Source organism: Lepus europaeus, chromosome 14, assembly GCF_033115175.1.
Source record: "Lepus europaeus isolate LE1 chromosome 14, mLepTim1.pri, whole genome shotgun sequence".
In the NCBI taxonomy this organism is placed as follows: domain Eukaryota; kingdom Metazoa; phylum Chordata; class Mammalia; order Lagomorpha; family Leporidae; genus Lepus; species Lepus europaeus.
In genome coordinates this window covers 63,242,600-63,260,610 of record NC_084840.1, presented here as the reverse complement: position 1 = coordinate 63,260,610, position 18,011 = coordinate 63,242,600, and the positions used below count along the sequence as shown (strand labels likewise).

The window sequence follows — 18,011 nt, the reverse complement described above, 5'->3', positions numbered from 1 at the left end:
TCCAAAGCCATCCAATCACAACCTGTTGCCAGTCAGGCTCTGTTGCCAGGCAGTTTCTGAAACCATCCAATCACGGCCTATTTTCAGTGAGGCTCTGTTGTCATGTGGTTTCTGAAGCCATCCAATCACGGCCTGTTGCCAGGCGGTTTCTGTTGTCAGTGGCCATCTTGGTATGACCTTTTCACCTCAGCGGCCATCTTGAAATGACCTTTTCACCTCATTCCACCACATGTAGCATTGTTTTATTCTTACAATTTGCAAGCTAAAACAAAGGCTTTGGTTGAATGTTATCACTTTCAAAAAACTCTACATAGGGGTCAGCGCTGTGGCATAGCAAGCTAAGACTCCACCTGCAGCACCGACATCCCATATGAACACCAGTTTGTGTCCCAGCTGCTCTTCTTACAATCCAGCTCTCTGTTTATGGCCTGGGAAAGCAATGGAAGACGGCACAAGGGCTTGGGACCCTGTACCTGGGTGGGAGACCTGGTAGAAGCTCCTGGCTCCTGGCTTCAGATCAGCTCAGCACCAGCCATTGAGGCCATCTGGGGAGTGAAGCAGCGGATGGAAGACTTTTCGCTCTGCCTCTTCTTCTCTAACTCTACCTCTCAAATAAGTAAAATCTTTAAAAAAAAATTCTGCATAACACTTGATCCTTTTACCTTTCTATACTGAGTTCTGAGATACTATCTCAATCTTGTCATTTTTTTCTTTAGTTTCCAACCTGCTGTTCATGAATTATCACTGTACTTTTAAATTAGGTAACAGTGCTTTTCATCTTTATGAAATCTACCCTAATCTCCGATTAGTCCCTACTTGGTATTGCTTGTTCCATTCTCAATGATCCTCAAGAATCTAATTCAGAACATACGTTACCTATTCCTCTAAACCTCCCTTATTTCTTGTTGTACATTTACTGAAGAGGTGTCATATGGCCTACTTTCGGGTCTCTGTACTTGGTTAACCTCTGTTTGGAAGATTTTTTTCCCTGGATATCAACATGGTGTACATCTTCATCTTTCAGGAATGCATTCTTGGTGAGGTCTTTTTTTTGTTTTATTTTTAATTTTTCATTCATTTGAAAGGCAGAGAGAGAGAGAGAGAGGAAATATCTTCCATCTGCTGGTTCACAGCTGGGGCTAGGTCAAGTTGAAGCCAGGAGCCTGCAACTCCATTGTCTCCCACATGGGCAGCAGGAATTCAAGTAGCTGGGTCATGTTTAGCAGCTTTCCCAAGGTGCATTAGCTTGGAGCTGGGTTTGAAGAAGGGCAGTTGGGACTGGAACCTGCACTCTAATATGGGCTGCTGGCACCCTAACCCACTGTGCCAGGACATCTGCCTTGAGGCATCTCTAGACCACTCTTTGAAATGGCAACTATCTTATCCTGACTTATAGTCTCTTTTCCTGCCTTCTCTAGGACTCACACCCACTTAAAATTCCATGTATTTGACTTAGCTCATCCGAGATGGCTCGGGTAGATATGCTTGACACCATCTACATATGTTTTCTGGATTAAAAAAATTCAAAAAGCAAAATAACACGCAATCCTTTTTCATCAATGAGGGGAAAAAAAGAATATGACACAAAAGATGTCAATTCTTCATGAGTTAATTTATAGGTTTAGTGTGTGTCCAATTTTTAAAAACACCTATGAACTTCTGGGTATATGTCCAAAAGAGCTTAAAGTAGGAACTTGTGGCTGGCGTATGGAGAGCAGCAAGTTAAGCTGTCACTTGTGCCACTAGCATCCCATTTCACAGTGCAGGTTCCTATCCCAGCTGCTCTGCTTCTAATCCAGCTCTCTGCAGATGTACCTGGGAAAGCAGTGGAGATGGCCCAAGCACTTAGGACGATGCCACCAATGTGGGAGACCTAGATGGAATTCCTGGCTCCTCGCTTCAGCATGGCCCAGACCTGGTTGTTGTAGCCATCTGGGGAGGGAAGCAATGGCTGAAAGAGTTCTCTGTATCTCTCTGCCTTTCCAAGAATTCTTAAAAAAAAAAAAAAAAAAAAAAAAGGAAGGAAGGAAGGAAGGACATGAATAGGTATCTGTATACATGTGTTCACTTAAGTATTACTCACAATAGCCAAAAAGCAGAAGTAGGGGCTGGCATTGTGGCATAGTGGCTAAAGCTGCCACATGATGCCATTGCCAGCATCCTATAAGGGTGCTGGTTCAAGTCTGAGCTGCTCCACTTCTGATCCAGCTCCCTGCTAATGCACCTGGGAAAGCAGTAGAGTACTGTCCAATTCTTTGGGCCACTGCACTCACGTGGAAGATCCAAAAGAAGTCCCTGGCTTCTGACTTCAGTCTAGCCCATCCCTGGCCATTGCAGCTATTTGAGGAGTGAACCAGCAGATGGAAGTCCCCTCTTCCCTCTCTTTCTCCCTCTAACCCTGCCTTTGAAATAAATAAACCTTCCAAAAAAGCAATGGAAGTAACCTGTATCCATGTGAAGATGAATGGACAAAATGTGGTACACACATATAATGGAATATTATTCAGCTTTAAAAAAAAATGGAAACTCTGACCTATGCTACAACGTGGATGAATCTTGAGGACATTATGCTAAGTGAACTAAGTAAGTCACAAAAGACCAATATTGTTTGCTTCCAGTTATAGACACCCAGTCAAGTTCAAAGAGACAAAGCGGACTAGTAGCTAGTTACTCGGGCTCAGATGAGATGGGGAGTTGTTATTTCACTGGTACAGGGTTTCAGTTCTGCAAGATCAAAAAGTTCTGGAGACTGCTTGCATAATAATTTGAATGTATCTAGCACTACTAAACTGTACAGTTAAAAATGGTTAACATGTAAATTTTTATTATATTTTTAACAAAAAAATATTAATTTTTTTTTCAGAAAGTCTGATAAAGTACTCCTGCGAAAGGAAATGAATTATAGCCAAGAAAACTTTTGGATAATGAAGAGAAACTGCCAGCCATAGGTACTAAATATAATGTAAAATTATAATGACTAAATTAAAATAGTAAGGTAATGAGGCTAAAATCAACAATTGCCTATGGGCAAGAAATTAGTATTATGATGAGGATGACATCACAATTTAATGTGGAAAGGCTATTTTATTTCAAAGAATTTGGTTAATTTTATTTACTTGAGAGGCAGATCTATTTAGAAGGAGCTCCTTTCTACTGGCTCATTCCTTAAATGTCTAGAATGGCTGGCGCTGGGACAGAGCCAGAGCTAGGGGAACAGGAAAGCAATCCGGGTCTCCCACATAACCAGGTTGCAGGAATCCTGTTACCTGAGCCTCACCACTGCTTCACAGGGACTACACTGGCAGGAAGCTAGGGTCAGGAGCCAGAACAAGGAATGGAACCTAGGCACACCACGCAGGATGCCAGCATCCCAACTGGCATCTTAAGTGATAGGCCAAACGCCTGCCACTTAGTTCATTTTTGAATGATTATTTTAGAGATAGGGAGCCACATTTCATATACCAAAATATATTCCAGGTAAAATGAAACAAAATAATTTTTATGTACCATATTTTCCATTTTAAGTTATTAACAATATTTATTCCACGCCAAATCAAGGAACTACTAACAAGAAACACTGAGCCGGCACCACGGCTCATTAGGCTAATCCTCCGCCTGTGGTGCCGGCACCCGGGTTCTGGTCCCGGTCGGGGCGCCGGATTCTGTCCCGGTTGCTCCTCTTCCAGTCCAGCTCTCTGCTGTGGCCCAGGAAGGCAGTGGAGGATGGCCCAGGTGCTTGGGCCCTGCACCCCATGGGAGACCAGGAGAAGCACCTGGCTCCTGGCTTCGGATCAGTGCACTGCGCCGGCCTCAACGCACCTGCTGTAGCAACCACTTGGGGGGTGAACCAATGGAAAAAGGAAGACCTTTCTCTCTCTCACTGCCTAACTCTGCCTGTCAAAAATAAATAAATAAAAGAAACACTGGACATTTTTAGGTTTACAAAATACCTTCACCAATGATGTGGTAGGCAGAATGATTCCCCAAAACAGCCATACCCTAACTCCACGAACCTGTGAGTATGTTAAGTGGCAAAATGACTTTGCAGATATAACTAAAACTATGCCCTTAGAAACAGAGAAGTAATCCTGGAATATCTAGGTCTTATTTAATTACATGAGCCCTTAAAAGCAGAGAACTTCGGCTGGAGGCAGAACACGTACAGCAAGAAAGGTTGTTAGAATATCTGCAGCGTGAGGACTCAGCACTGCATTCCTGGTGTGAAGATGAGGACTGCGAACACTGGGGCAGGTGAGGGTGGCTCCCATCTGAAGGCTGCAAGGAGTATCTGAGATGCACACCTAGAAGCCACTGAATCCTGCCAACAATGTTCTTGGAAGCAGATTTTCACCCGGAAGCTAAAACCCTGACTTTGGCCTAATAAGAGGAAGCAGCATCGCTCACCTGCAGTCTCACTTACAGAGCTGTGAGCTAACAGATCTGTGTTGTTTCAAATGGCTAAATGCTCATAATTTGTTACTGTAGCAAAAGACGACTAATACGGAGATTTTATATATACATATTTACATACACTAAACAGGAGGAGGAAGGAGAAGGGGAGGGGGGAGGGGAGGGGGAAGCAGCAGGAGAAAATGTCACGGGGAGTGGAGGATGTAGGGGGACAGGGCAGATTTAGGATTGTCCTTTTTGCTCCCCTAGACTCATGCATGGGTCACTGTTTCTGTATCAAGTGGAAGAAGGGGCCTAAAAAACATAACTGTTGTAAGAAAAATAAGACCAGCTCTTATTTACTATTTAATCTATGTTAAAATTCAAGAACTGACAATGTTTTTCCAGAGCCTGTCTTCTAAGGAGTGGCTAAGCTCCAACTGCAAGAAATTAACACATTTCCTCAGTCTAGCCCCACAGTGTTTAAAAAACAAACACAAAAACAAAAAGACAGACAGTATTTCTGAAAAGGAATGGTTCTTGGTACTGGCGCTGTGGCGTAGCAGGTAAAGCAGCCGCCTCCAGTGTCAGCATCCCATGAGCACCAGTTTAAGTCCCGGCTGCTCCACTTCGGATCCAGCTCCTGCTATGGCTTGGGAAAGCAGCAGAGGATGACTCAAGTCCTCAGGTCCCTGTACCCGTGTGGGAGACCTGGAAGAATCTTCAGGCTCCTGACTTCGGAAGGGCCCAGCCCCAGCCATTGCAGCCATCTGGGGAGTGAATCAGAGGATGGAAGACCTCTCTCTCTGCCTCTGCCTCTCTGTAACTGCTTTTTCAAATAAATATATAGCTCTTTTAAAAAAAAAAGGAAAAAAAAAAAAGAAAAAAGAAAGCGAATGGTTCTTTCCTGTCCCACTCCTATGATCTGTCTCTCCTTAATCAATCACACTTTCAATAATCAAAGCAAAAATTCAGACACATGCAAGAAAAAAATCCATTATTTGGCACAAACAGGAGGATCACATGATCTTTTCACGACATTTAAATACTGGCACTTCTTCTAATAAAAATCCCATTTATTTGGGAAACATTTACAGAGCACCCTCTAGTGACACGTCCTGTTTGGGTACTGGTGAGAGTATGATGCTATCAAGGGACATATACCCTAGTGAGTGCATAAGATGGTACCACTCACACATGTAGTAACTGCGCCATGCAGAAAGTACAACCCGGGCACAGAAGGTCAACCAGAGGTTCAACTACAGCCAGAAGGAATGGGTGGTTGCAATCGGTCAGAGTTGGGGTGAGACACTCCAGACAGAAGGACCAGCTGGAATAAAGATCCTAGGTGGGAACTAGTGTAATACAGTCTGTTTGAACCAACAAGTCTCACTGTGTGAACATAAAGTGTGCATGTCAAAGCGAGAGACAGGCCTTAATTGTCAGGTAGGGGTCATGTCATAAGGCCATCACACTTTACCCTGTAGGTGATTTTTAAGCTGAGGAACACCACAATCATTTGTTTCAGAAAGGTTACTTTGGTAATTGGAAGGTGAATTAGAGTAAAATAACACCAGAAACTGGTTAGGTTTCCAGCTAACTGCCATTTCCAGCTGCTTGCCTTCCTTATCCACAACTTGCCATACAGGCTAGAAGAGGCAGATATCTACTTACTCAGCTTCATCAGTTACAGGTACATTAATTCTGGACACCTCTTGGGGAAGCAGCATGGCTCTAACAAAGTATTCCCTTTCTGTTAAAGAAGAGATGGGGCTGACATTTGGTGCAGCGTTTAAGATGCCACTTGGGGTAGCATCAGCTTATAATGTATATCAGACTTTAACAGCTACATCGGAGTGCATGGGTTCGAGTCCTGGCTCTGCTTCCATTCCAGCTTTCTGCTAACGTGTACTGTGCAAGACAGCAGGTGATGGCTCAAGTATGTGGCTCCCTGCCACTCACATGGAAGAGCAGGATGGAGTTCCGGGCTCCTGCCTTCAGCCTGGCACAGTCCTGGCTGGCTGGCACATCTGCGGAGTGACCCAGCAGATGGAAAAGCTCTGCCTTTCAAAAGAAAAAAAAAAAAAAAAAAGACAATAAATTAATTAAAAGAGAAAAGGGAGAAAGGTGTATACAGAGAAAGACTCCACTCCCTTGCTTCTTGACATCCTGCTGCCAGAGGACATGTTTGGTGCCATGGTGGTCATTCTGTTAACCCTGAGAGGACAAACCCAAGGGACAGCCAACAAGCTAAGGCAGAGAGGAGAGCAGAAGGATGGAAAAGCCTGGCTTTTGAAGATACAGCTAAGCTTCTGAATAACGCAGGACTTAGGACAAGCATCCTTCAATCCAAGACACTGGTCTGATTGCTGAGATCTCGCACTGTCAGAATAAACCAAAGAAAAACAAACTGGTGAATGACTGTGTTAAGGGTTTATAACGAAGAGGAATGTAGGTTTACTCCAAGTTTCTGCTTTGGGAAACTGAAAAGAAAACAGTGGTTATCAATACAATAACAAAAGTGGTTTTTTTTTTTTTGTTTTTTTTTTTTTTTTGAGAGAGCATGGGGTGAGAGGGAAGAATATGAGGTGGGGAAACAGCTTGTTTCTGGGCATGTAGATTTAGAGAGATAATGGAACCATTCAGGTGAAGAGCGTATTTAGATGTATGATCCAGAATTTGTTCATAAAGTCTGAATTAGATCTGCACATGCATAGAAGACCTATCATACTTCCTTGGAGTCTAATGGAGACAGGCTGGCCAAAAGAATGGAGCAGACAAAAATGACCTCATTTGAAGAGTCCTAGAAAGCATTTCTTACTATGTTAAAACAGGAAGAAATTCACTTATACCCTGAATTTACATTACAAACACTTGTGAATTTTCATTTTATAAAAATTTGTTGGTAGCCAAGGTAATTGGGAAAGCACAAAATCTGGATCTACGAAGAATGATGACTTGGTGCTAAAGCTACTGCATCAGAGATCCATGCCAGTGAGTGAGATTAATCCGGCTCTTCTGCCTCGCTATATATGCCAATAAATTAGGACTGTGTGAATAACCTCATTCCCAAGACTCAGAAAATAACTCCAGGATATATTTTATTGGTAGTAGATTACTCCAAAGTACACAGAGAGCGTGATCACAGTGAAGGCAGCAAGCAATAATTTAGCAGCACTACGGATGATTAAGTAAACTTTTGAGGACTACATTATTCATTCCTCCATAAGGAAGTGAACACAGGTGACCCAGATACAATTATTTTCATATAGCGTCAGGGTTATAGCAGAAGAGGGATGATTCGCAGTCACCCAATCTAGCAAGTACAAAAAATACAGTCAGAACTGAAGCAGGTTCAGCAGAAATCAGCTTATAAAGAGCTATGCCAGCCAAGAGCTGGGTCACTGGAAGTGGACCTGCCCTGGAGGACGGAGCCACAGACCTTGTTCGCTCTAACCTGAAAAGCCTTTCACTCAGCCCAGCTTCCAAAGTAACCACTGCTGTGGAGGGGACAGCCAGGTAGGGTCAACAACATTACAGGCAGAACTGTAAAGTTCCTGTTAGAGATGCCACTTACCTTCACCTGGCCAGCTCTCCTCCCAGGTCAGCCAGGTAATGGAAGTCAACAGGGTGCCTTCCCAAGGAGGTTCACACCTTCCTTATGACATACCCCGTGTGAGGAGATAGGTCGCTCTGGGCCTCATAACTGGCAAGGCCTCAAAGCCCACCTGATTGTCATCAAACCTTCTGTCAGGTTCTATTTGCCTCTCAATCGGAAAACTTATTCATGTTTAGACAGCAGCTTTCTTAGGTCCTCTAATAATGACTCTGTCCTTCATTCTAGACCCTGTCTAGCCCAATTGGGGCCTCATTCTTTTATAATCATAGCCTCTACTCATACATCAATGGCTCTACTCCCAACCTGTGTGTATTGAAGGTCCTCTCCCCTACTTAATGTTGTATGATTGTTCAGAATTTTCTCTACAGACAAACTCCTCTGCCTGTAAAAGATGAATGGCCTTTCTCCCAGTCCTGGCTGGGATCAGCTTTAAACCACATCCATCAAACAGTCTTCACAAGAGTCCAGAGACCCCCCTCATTTCCTTTCCTCTATGAAATCCTCTCATTACCTGGTTAATGCCGCTCTTAGGATCACTGGTTGCTATTCTCAGTCTGTCTTTTATAGTACCATGTCTGCTTAAGTGTTTACAGGAGTTGATAATGGAACGAACTAAGGCCTTCACCAACCAGAAGTCAACCAAATGCTGCTACAGGGATATACTCAGCTCCCAACCCAGGAGACTGCAGCTTGAGACATCACCCCATGTCAGCAGGAAGTAGCTAGCTCTAAAGACAGATCATCGTCCCTCTACCCGCTCTGGACTTTTGGGGCTAATGTAATCCCATAGAACTCTTGCTTTATAAAAAACAAAAGGGGGGAATGTTAGTAAAATGGCACAGTCTTATCTATGGTACGATGTACACTGACACCATCCTAGGCTCTAGCCCCCCGGTTGCCATTGCTGGAAGCCAGCTGACCACATGGCCCAACCACCCCCTTCCTAATAGGATTCCCTGCTTCTACCCCCCCTACCCCCAGGCAAAGGTTTTTTTTTTTTTTTTTTTTAATTTTTATTTATTTATTTAGACAGGCAGAGTGGACAGTGAGAGAGAGTGAGAGTGAGAGTGAGAGAGAGAGAGAGAGAGAGAGAGAGAGAAAGGTCTTCCTTTGCCATTGGTTCACCCTCCATTGGCCGCCGTGGCTGGTGCGCTGTGGCCAGCACACTGCGCTGATCCGAAGCCAGGAGCCAGGTGCTTCTCCTGGTCTCCCATGTGGGTACTTGGGCCATCCTCCACTGCACTCCCGGGCCATAGCAGAGAGCTGGCCTGGAAGAGGGGCAACCGAGACAGAATCCAGCGCCCTGACCGGGACTCGAACCCGATGTGCCGGCGCCGCAGGCAGAGGATTAGCCTATTGAGCTGCGGCACCGGCCCAGGCAAAGGTTTAACAGGACCTGTTCCTGAACACGTGGTTCACTCTCTCTGTATCTCTCTCTCTTACGCTCTCCTTCTCTCTCTTCTCCTTCTTTGCCCCTTTCCTCCAGTCTATTGGGTTTCCCCCATCAATAAACCGTTTCCCCTTAAAAAAAATAAAAAACACAACTGAAGCAGGTGACGTGAGAAGAGGCACAAGGATACTTGGCAAGAGGTCCCTATAAACTGTAATTCTGAGGCCAGTGCTATGGTGTAGCTGGTAAAAGCCGCCACTTGCAGTGCCAGCGTCCCGTGTGGGTGCTGGTTCAAGACCCAGCTGCTCTACTTCCGTTCCACCTCTCTGCTATGGCCTGGGAAAGCAGGCCTCTGCACCCACGTGGGAAGACCTGGAAGAAGCTCCTGGCTCCTGACTTCGGATGGGCCCAGCCCCAGCCGTTGTGGCCAATTGGGGAGTGAACCAACAGATGGAAGACCTCTCTCTCTCTGCCTCTCCTTCTCTCTGTGTAACTCTGACTTTCAATTAAATAAATAAATCTTTAAAAAAACAGTGATTCTAACAGCAAGCCAAAGTTTTTATGCTTATAAGGTTTGGACCAGACGCAGGAGGCAGCAGCAATTCTCATCAAAGGCATCTACAATGAATACGAAGTAGTATTAAAGATAAAAGATTTATCCTTGGCAGCAAGCAAAAATGCTTCAAATACCAAAACTGACTTAAGAAAAATAAGCATAACAGGCAAAAAATTATACCTCAATCTATTGGTCTTCATTCTGAAACCTAACTGATCACCCCGTTCCCCTGCATGACTCACAGGGACAAGTAAAGCACCTCTGGAACTTCAGTGGTCTCCTTTCACACACCCCACCCTCCAGTTACACTGCATCAGCTGGTACGCCCCAAATTCAGCTGGTGCTTTCCCACCTCCGCCACTTTGTTCATACTGCTTGTCTTGTCCTTAGTATGACCAAACCTACGAGTTTCACCCCTGATCGTACAACATAGCCGCTAGCTCTTACTAATGTTGTTATGTCTTGAATGTTAGTTGTATCCCACTTATGACACCCTAAATTCCTTTTTAAAAATTTTTAAAAAAGATTTATTTATTTGAAAGGCAGAGTTACAGAGAGAGGAAGAGACAGAGATCTTCCATCCGCTGGTTCACTCACTCCCCAGATGGCCAGGCACCAATATGGATGCCAGCGCTGCAGGCACAAGTTTAACCTGCTGTGCTGCAGTGCTGGCTACACCACCCTAAATTCCTTAAAGATGGGATAATGAACTCACCCTTGTGGCTTCTATAGGATCAAAACTCACAAGTAAACCACAAGGTGCTGAATTAGTGACACGAAACACTCATAGGCCAAAAGTCCTCAAAAGAATATACGAGGGCAGGTTCATTAGAAGTATTTGCCTTTCTGATAAACATTTCAAATGGTTCATCTCCCGATGACAAGAAAAAGCAGTAAGTAAGAAACACTGGGTAACTGAATCGATCTTCTGTATATAAAGATAATTGGAAATGAAAAAAAAAAAAAACCTGGTGTTAAACTGGAAATGGCATAGAAAATTAATTTTAAAAAAATATTATGTAGGATCTCTGTCTTTAATGTGCTGTACACTGTTATTTAATGCTATAACTAGTACTCCAACGGTAGTTTTTTCACTTTGTGTTGCTATATGGAGCAAACTGTTGAAATCTTTACCTAATATATACTAAACTGATCTTCTGTATAAAAAAAAAAAAATACACTTTTTGGTTATGTAGGGGTTAGTACTCAAACAGTATTTTTCACTTTGTGTTTCTATGTGGGTGCAAACTGTTGAAATCTTTACTTGATATATGCTAAACTGATCTTCTGTATATAAAGAGAATTGAAAATGAAAAAAAAAGAAAAAAGAAAAAAAAGAAACACTGGGTAGCCGGCATTGTGGTAAAGTAGTAGTAAAGCCGGCAGTGGGTAAAGCCGACAGCTGTGACGCCAGCATCCCGTGTGGGGACTGGTTCCAGTCCCAACTGTTCCACTTCCAGTCCAGCTTCCTGCTAACGGCCTGGGGAAAACAGTGGAAAATGGCCCAAGTGTTTGGGCCCCTGCACCCACGTGGGAGACCCGGGTGAAGCTCCTGGTTTCCGCCTGGCCAACCCTGGCTGCTGTGGGATCTGGAGAGTGAATGAATACCTGGAAGATATTCTCTTTCTCCTCTCCCTAATTCTGCCTTTCATACCAATAAATCTTAAAGAAGAAAAAAAAAAAAAAAAAAAAGCAAAGAGAAACGGGAATTATCTGGTAGAGAAATAATGAATCAGCCTGGGGTGGAAAAATTCTGGCTCCCATTTTTAGTCACGCAGACAGATCACTTGCCCTTTTCTCTGCCTGCCTCCCCTGTAACTACCTCTTTACAAAAATGATGAGAAATAAGAATGCTGTTGATTAGTTAATATTTTAACACTGTTCAGTGAATTCCTCTTTAAAAACATGAATACCAGCTCTAGCCTTTCCCAGTGCACCATAATAAGCAGTCATTTCCCTGATTCGCATAGTAAAGTGTAAAGAAGCACACTATGTTGAAGAGTGATTTTTCAATTTTATTTAAAAAGCAACAACTCTCTATCTCTACTTTCACCGAGTTCTTGTCGGCTCTGAAACCGTGGCTTGTGGCCATTGCATAATTCTAATTTATAAAAATAGGATATATCTCAAGGTATGTTCTCAAGAGAAGAATCTATCCTGAGGGATGGTTTCTAACAGTGTTCGTGGATTAAAAAGAAACCAAATTCAGATCACTGGGGAGGGGGAAGAGAAGGGAGGCGCAGGGAACCAGTACAAGGCCTTGAGAAAGAAGGTACCCAGCTGAACTGAATGCAAACAGTTTAGATCCAGAGAATTCTCTCTGGTTTTAACCAGTAGCACAGCCCAAAGATCTTACAAGGTGTCCTGCTTTCCTGGGATCTCTTTCTCCAGTTACGCTACTTTTCAACTCCTATCACACTTCCGATTTCTCAGTCTGTTAGCCCACCTCCCCTCGCCTCCAGGCTCACATCAGCACTCACTTCAAGCCTCAGGCAGACCCCATGCGCTTCCGACACAATTTCCAGGCACGGCAGGAGGAATTCCTTTCTGCCCACGACAGCGTACTCTAAGTGTAAACACTTGTGAACAACATGAAGGTGTAAAGGTTAGACCTGCAAATGAGAACCAAAACTTCCGACCTGCAGTACTTCCTCCTCTGCACCTGATAAGCCGACAGAAATCACGACGAGGAATTCTTCACCTGCCCATCCACTGAAGGAATTTTAAATACTGTAGGCAGAGGTAATCCTTTACAAAACAAAAAATTAATCTGCCTAAAGCAAGCCAAGTCAACCCAAGTATGTAGCCACCTGCAGTGAAGATTCTCCACCGGGCGCCTTTCCGGGCTGTTTAAGTACATCAATCAGGCAAACCGGCCCGGGTGCTCGCGGCACTCCAAAGTTAGGTGACACAACAAACAAGTTCTTCCCTCTCCCTCTGCCGTGGTCGCGTCATCCACCTGTTGCACTATCTGGAAAGTGGGCGCCAGGATCTAGGGAAGGAGCACCCCCATGATCTCTCAATTACTCAGCTGGGCTATTTTCTTAATAAATTGTAGCCTCATCCATTTTAACGACGCTGCCAGGGCGCAGTGACTCCAGGTCACCTTCGAAGAGAGAGTCCAGCACGGGAATCGACAGCTGTGACTTTCCGGACTTGGGAGTTTCTGAAGACTTGAGCATGTAGAGAGACGTACGGTGTGGCAGGGGCAGAGGAGCCGGGAACGCGGCACAGGGGCAGCCCCGGGGGCCGGGTGGCGGCGGGGAGGTGGGCACCGCGACGGAAGCTCTTCGAGAAAGGACGCCGCTATCGGCCAAGGGGTCGGGCCCAGGGCCAGGGTCTGGGCCGAGCAGAGGGCACGGGAAAGGTCCAAGCCGACCCAAAGCCCTCGCACTGACTGGGCAGCACCAACGGAGCACCGAAGGGTGCGAGGATTACAATCTAATACTCGTCCCCCGCCCCCACCTCGAGAGAACTAAGCTGGAGGCGGAGACGCGAGCCTGGAAGCAGGGGGCCGGGGCCGGGGCCGGGGCCGCCCGGAGGGAGGCTGCCGGCCGGGCCAGCACGCGGGGCCGCACTCACCATGTCGTACACGTTGAGCACCACTAACTGGTTAGCCCCCATCCTCCTCCTCGCCGCCGCCGCCTCGTCCTCGAGCTGCTCCGTCTCCGCGGGGCCGGAGGCCGCTCCCAGCCCCGCCGGCGCTTCAGGGGGCCTGCGCCGGGCGCTAAGCGTACAGCCCGGCCCGCCGCGGCCGGAGCGGAAGCATCGGGCAGCCGGGCCGCTCCGAGGCGCTGCCGACGGGAGCTGGTGCGGGGCCGGGCCGGACCGGTGGCGGGCCCGCTCGGGCTCAGGCGCCTCCCCTCGGCGGCGGACACGTGGGGAAGGGCGGGGCCTGAGCGAGGGGCGGGCGCCGGGCGCCCCGTGGGCGGGGCCGGCCCGGCGCCAGGGCTGAGCCCGCTTGCGCTGTGGTCCTCGGCTGCCGCTCCTCAGGACCTAAAATGGCGGCAGCCTCGGCATCTCTTCGCCCTGGAGGAGCGGGGCTCCAGAGAGACTGCAGTTCCCAGCATGCAGCGAGGATCCCAACCCTCCCCACCCCCACCCCCACTCCGGCTCGCTCCTGGAAGCGCAGAGGCGGTCTCAACCGCCTTCGACTACAACTCCCAGCATGCTGCTGGGGTTCCGACCCTACCAGACTAGTTCTCCCGGGGAAGACTACAGATCCCAGCATGCAGTGCTTTGCACCTGCAGGCGGATCCTTTGCTGCCTGTCCTTGACAGGAGGTGAAGTCCTCTACCTTCAACCTATCGCCGCTAGTGCTGGTGCTGGTGCTACTGGTTATATCTTGTTGAGCCCAATGAAGTCAAATGTAGCAAAGACTACAGTGATGGACCCGTTCTCCAGATCGCTCTCTTTTTTAGCAAGAGGAGGTTGGGGGAATAAAGGAAGCGATACTGGTATGAATGAGGTGTCATGTGCATCCAGTTAATCTTCAACATAGAACCTGCATTTTATGAAACTATCCTGCTGAGATGGAAAAAGTACAGCACAACCCAGGGGTATAGAGGCGCTTCTGCATTCAACAAATACTTGCGTTCTTACCACATGCCAGGCAGTGTTGTAGGCCATGGTGTGGAGGATCTGGGGCACAAGAGGGGTTGACCTTTATTAGGAAGAATGGGCTAGAAGGCTGGGTGCAAGATGCGGGTGCATTGTGATGGCATAGAAAGCAAGGAAGATAAGGACCCGCGTTATGGCTCAGCAGGTTAACTTACTTCCTGCGACGCCGGCATCCCACCCGAGGGCCAAGTTGGAGTTCGCAGGGAAAGCAGGGGAAGATGGCCCAAGTACTTGGGCCCATGCTACCTACGTGGGAGACCAGAGTGGAGTTCCAGACCTGGCCCATACGGCCATTTTGGGAGTAAACCAGCTGATGAACGACTTCTCTCTATCTCTTCCTCTCTGTGTAACTCCGCTTTTCAATTTTTTTTTTTTTTTTAAGGACAAGGTAGATAGCCGTAGGTCAGAACTAAGATGAGGAAGGTGAGCATCCTTTTCTGATTTTTATCTTCTCAATGAATTGCAAAGCGAGATGAGAAGTGAGGAAAAGGGGTGTAACAAGTTTGAATAAAGATATAAAATAGAGAAAATAAGTATACTAGGGAAATATGGTTTGATTGCCAGGCAGTATTGAGGGACAGCAAATTCTTTGTGCCTTGTTGTAATTTGATTGTTCAGGTTACGAAGTTCTAAAATTTGTTTCTGAAATTTGTTCCCTGCTGTGGCATCCATCCCCACCTAACCCAATGAACACACACTTAATCCCATTTTTTAAAAAGATTTATTTATTTGAAAGAGTTACAGAGGTAGACTTCCCAGATAGCCACAATGGCTGGCGCTGGGTCAGGCCAAAGCCAGGAGCAAAGAGTTTCTTCTGGGTTTCCCATGTGGGTGGCAGGGGCCCAAGGACTTGGGCCATCTTTATGCAGAGGGCTGGATTGGAAATGGAATGGCTGGAACATGAACCAGCCCCCATCTAGGATTCCGGCGTTTACCTGCTACACACACTGGCCCCTACTTAATCCCTTCTTCTAAATCCCTTTCTCCCAGGAATTATGAGGACAAGCACTGAATACTTAAAATTCATTTAGTCCTGGCTGCTCTACTTTATATGAACAGCCAGTTCACTTCCCCTCTTACTCTGCACCCTCCCTTTGCTCTTTGTGATCTCATCCACTCTCAGGGCTGTAACTGTCACCTGCTACCTTCACAGATGCCTGTCCCTAGCTTCAACCTCTGCTGCCTCCTGAGTGCTGTATAACCTGCAGCCTATCTGACTTCCCGTCCAGGATGTACTCACCACTGCAACAAATCACCGCAAGCTTATGGTCTAAAATCACTATTATCATACAGTTCTAGATATCAGAAGCCTAAGAATGGGCTCCATGGGCTAAAATCAAGATCTGGGTCCCATTGGGAGGCTCTGGGGAAGAATGTGCTCTGTTGCCTTTTCCGGCTTCCAGAGGCTACTCTTGTTCTTTGGTTCATGGCCATACCACTGTAACCTCTATTCGTGTCATCATATCCTTTTTGACATTCTTTTTTCTCACATAGAAAGATCTGTGCAATAAGATTGGGCCCACCCGGATAATCCTGAATAATCTCCCCATCTGAAGCTCCTTAATCATGTCTGCTCAATCCTCTTTTCCTGTGAAAGGTAACATCCTTCTGGGTCCTGGGGATCACACGTGAAAATCTCTTGATCCCCTTGAATTTATCAGGTGCAAAATAGAATTCATCATCTGATGACGGAGTTTTATTGCTCATCTAATATGGGTATTGATTCAATAATGGAAATGATCCATCATCCAGTCAATCAACAAGCATTAAACGAGTCCCTTTTCTGTGTCAGCCATGGTGTTGCACTAGTTCATTGGTGACAAAATGGATATGATTCCTATTCTCATGAATCACAATCCAGTGAAAGAAACACACACACACACACACTAATGCTAATGCATAGATTAATAATTTAAGCCGAAGGAGACAAGCAGTAGTTGAGTATAACAAGAAGACTTATTGAAGGTGGTTGTCAGGAGACAACTTAACAAGGAAAACTTAAAGAATTGTAAACTGGATAATGGAGACCTAAAAAAGACAAAAATGGAACACTAAGGTAGCAGAAAGCCAGAACAGTTGGCACCCCAGGCCTGCAAGGACAAAGAGACTGGAATTTTAAAACATTCGAAGTTTGCAGGAGAGCCTCACTGAGCTGGCATTCCAGATTCTAAAGAGAGGAGCTGCTGGTGCTTCTAAAGGGGCACAATGACTCTAATCCTGGAAACTTTAAAAAATGGTAACCCAGAGGACAGTGCCAGTGCTGTGGCTAGCGGGTTAAGCCTCCATCTGCAACGCCCCCACTCTCTCTTTCTCCTGTAACTCTGCCTTTCAAATAAAAAAAATCTTACAAAAAATGTTAAGCTAGAATCAACTATTGTTATTGAAATCAGGTGCGTGCAGGGAAGCGGCCCTGGTTAATTTCTATTGTCTGAAAGGTGGAGAGCAGCAGATCCTCCTTCCTCTCCCGCCTTCCAGCCTTCTCCTCCAGAGTTCCCAACCAGGGAAACCTAGGGAAAGCAGAAATGTGCTTTGCAGAGTGCAGGCCCCCACAACACAAAGCAATTCATAGAAAAGTAGCTTGGGTTGAAAAAGAAGCAGTAGCTTTGATGAAACCTCCCATAGTCACAAACTATTTCTTAGGTAACCTAGAGGGAGACGGGAGCTGCCCAAACCAGTATAAAGGAAAATAAACATGAGAATTTATTGCTACCTATATTCAAGAGGGAAACTGAGTCCAGTTGTATCTCATTTTTTGCAGATTAAAACAGATGATGTCTCGCAGTATGTCAAGGTCAGGAATCCAAAGGCAGTGTGTGTGAGTGCCTCTGGCTCAGAGGCTCTCTGGAGCTGCAGCCATCTGCAACTAGAGACCCCACTTCCAAGCCCACTCTGCAGCTGTTGGGAGGCAGCTTTAGTCTGTCACCACGTGGGCCTTTCTGTAGGGCTGTTCAGAGCAAGGCAGCTGCTTCTCCCAGAGGAACTGATCCCAAACAGAGTGGGAGAGTGACCAAGAAGGGCAGTGTCTTATAATCTGATCTCAGAACGGCCCCCTTCATGTCTATTCTACTTTTTTGGTCAACTGACCAAGTCTGGGGCATTATGAGAGGGACCCTCACAAGAGTGTGAATAGCAGGAGACAGGGGTCATTGGAACGCATCTTGGAAGCTGGCTACTTCTGATGGCTCTATAAAACTGCCATTCCCCTGAGGTGTGCCACAGTGAAGACTGGCTAATGCTGGTGTCCTCTCCACTCTCATGAGAAGGCAGCTGGCTCTCTGTATCTGCAGCTTCTGCATCCCTAGATACAACCAGCCATGGATTTGGAACATTTTCAAAAATTAAGTCTGAGGGCTGATTTTGTGGCATGATGGGTTCAGTCTGCGCCCACAATGCTGTCATCCCATATAGCCACCAGTTCGAGTCTCAGCTGTTCCACT

General features: G+C 46.1%; 1 protein-coding gene across 1 annotated transcript in view; it reads right to left on the bottom strand.

Annotated features, from left to right (window-relative positions):
* DESI2 (desumoylating isopeptidase 2) overlaps positions 1-13,786 on the bottom strand; it is a 77,690-nt gene extending 63,904 nt beyond the window's left edge. The window contains exon 1 of the mRNA XM_062210722.1: positions 13,537-13,786. Coding sequence (XP_062066706.1) covers positions 13,537-13,578 — 42 coding nt within the window. The 5' untranslated portion in view covers positions 13,579-13,786. The remainder of the gene's footprint in view (positions 1-13,536) is intronic.
* Positions 13,787-18,011: the final 4,225 nt, after the last annotated feature.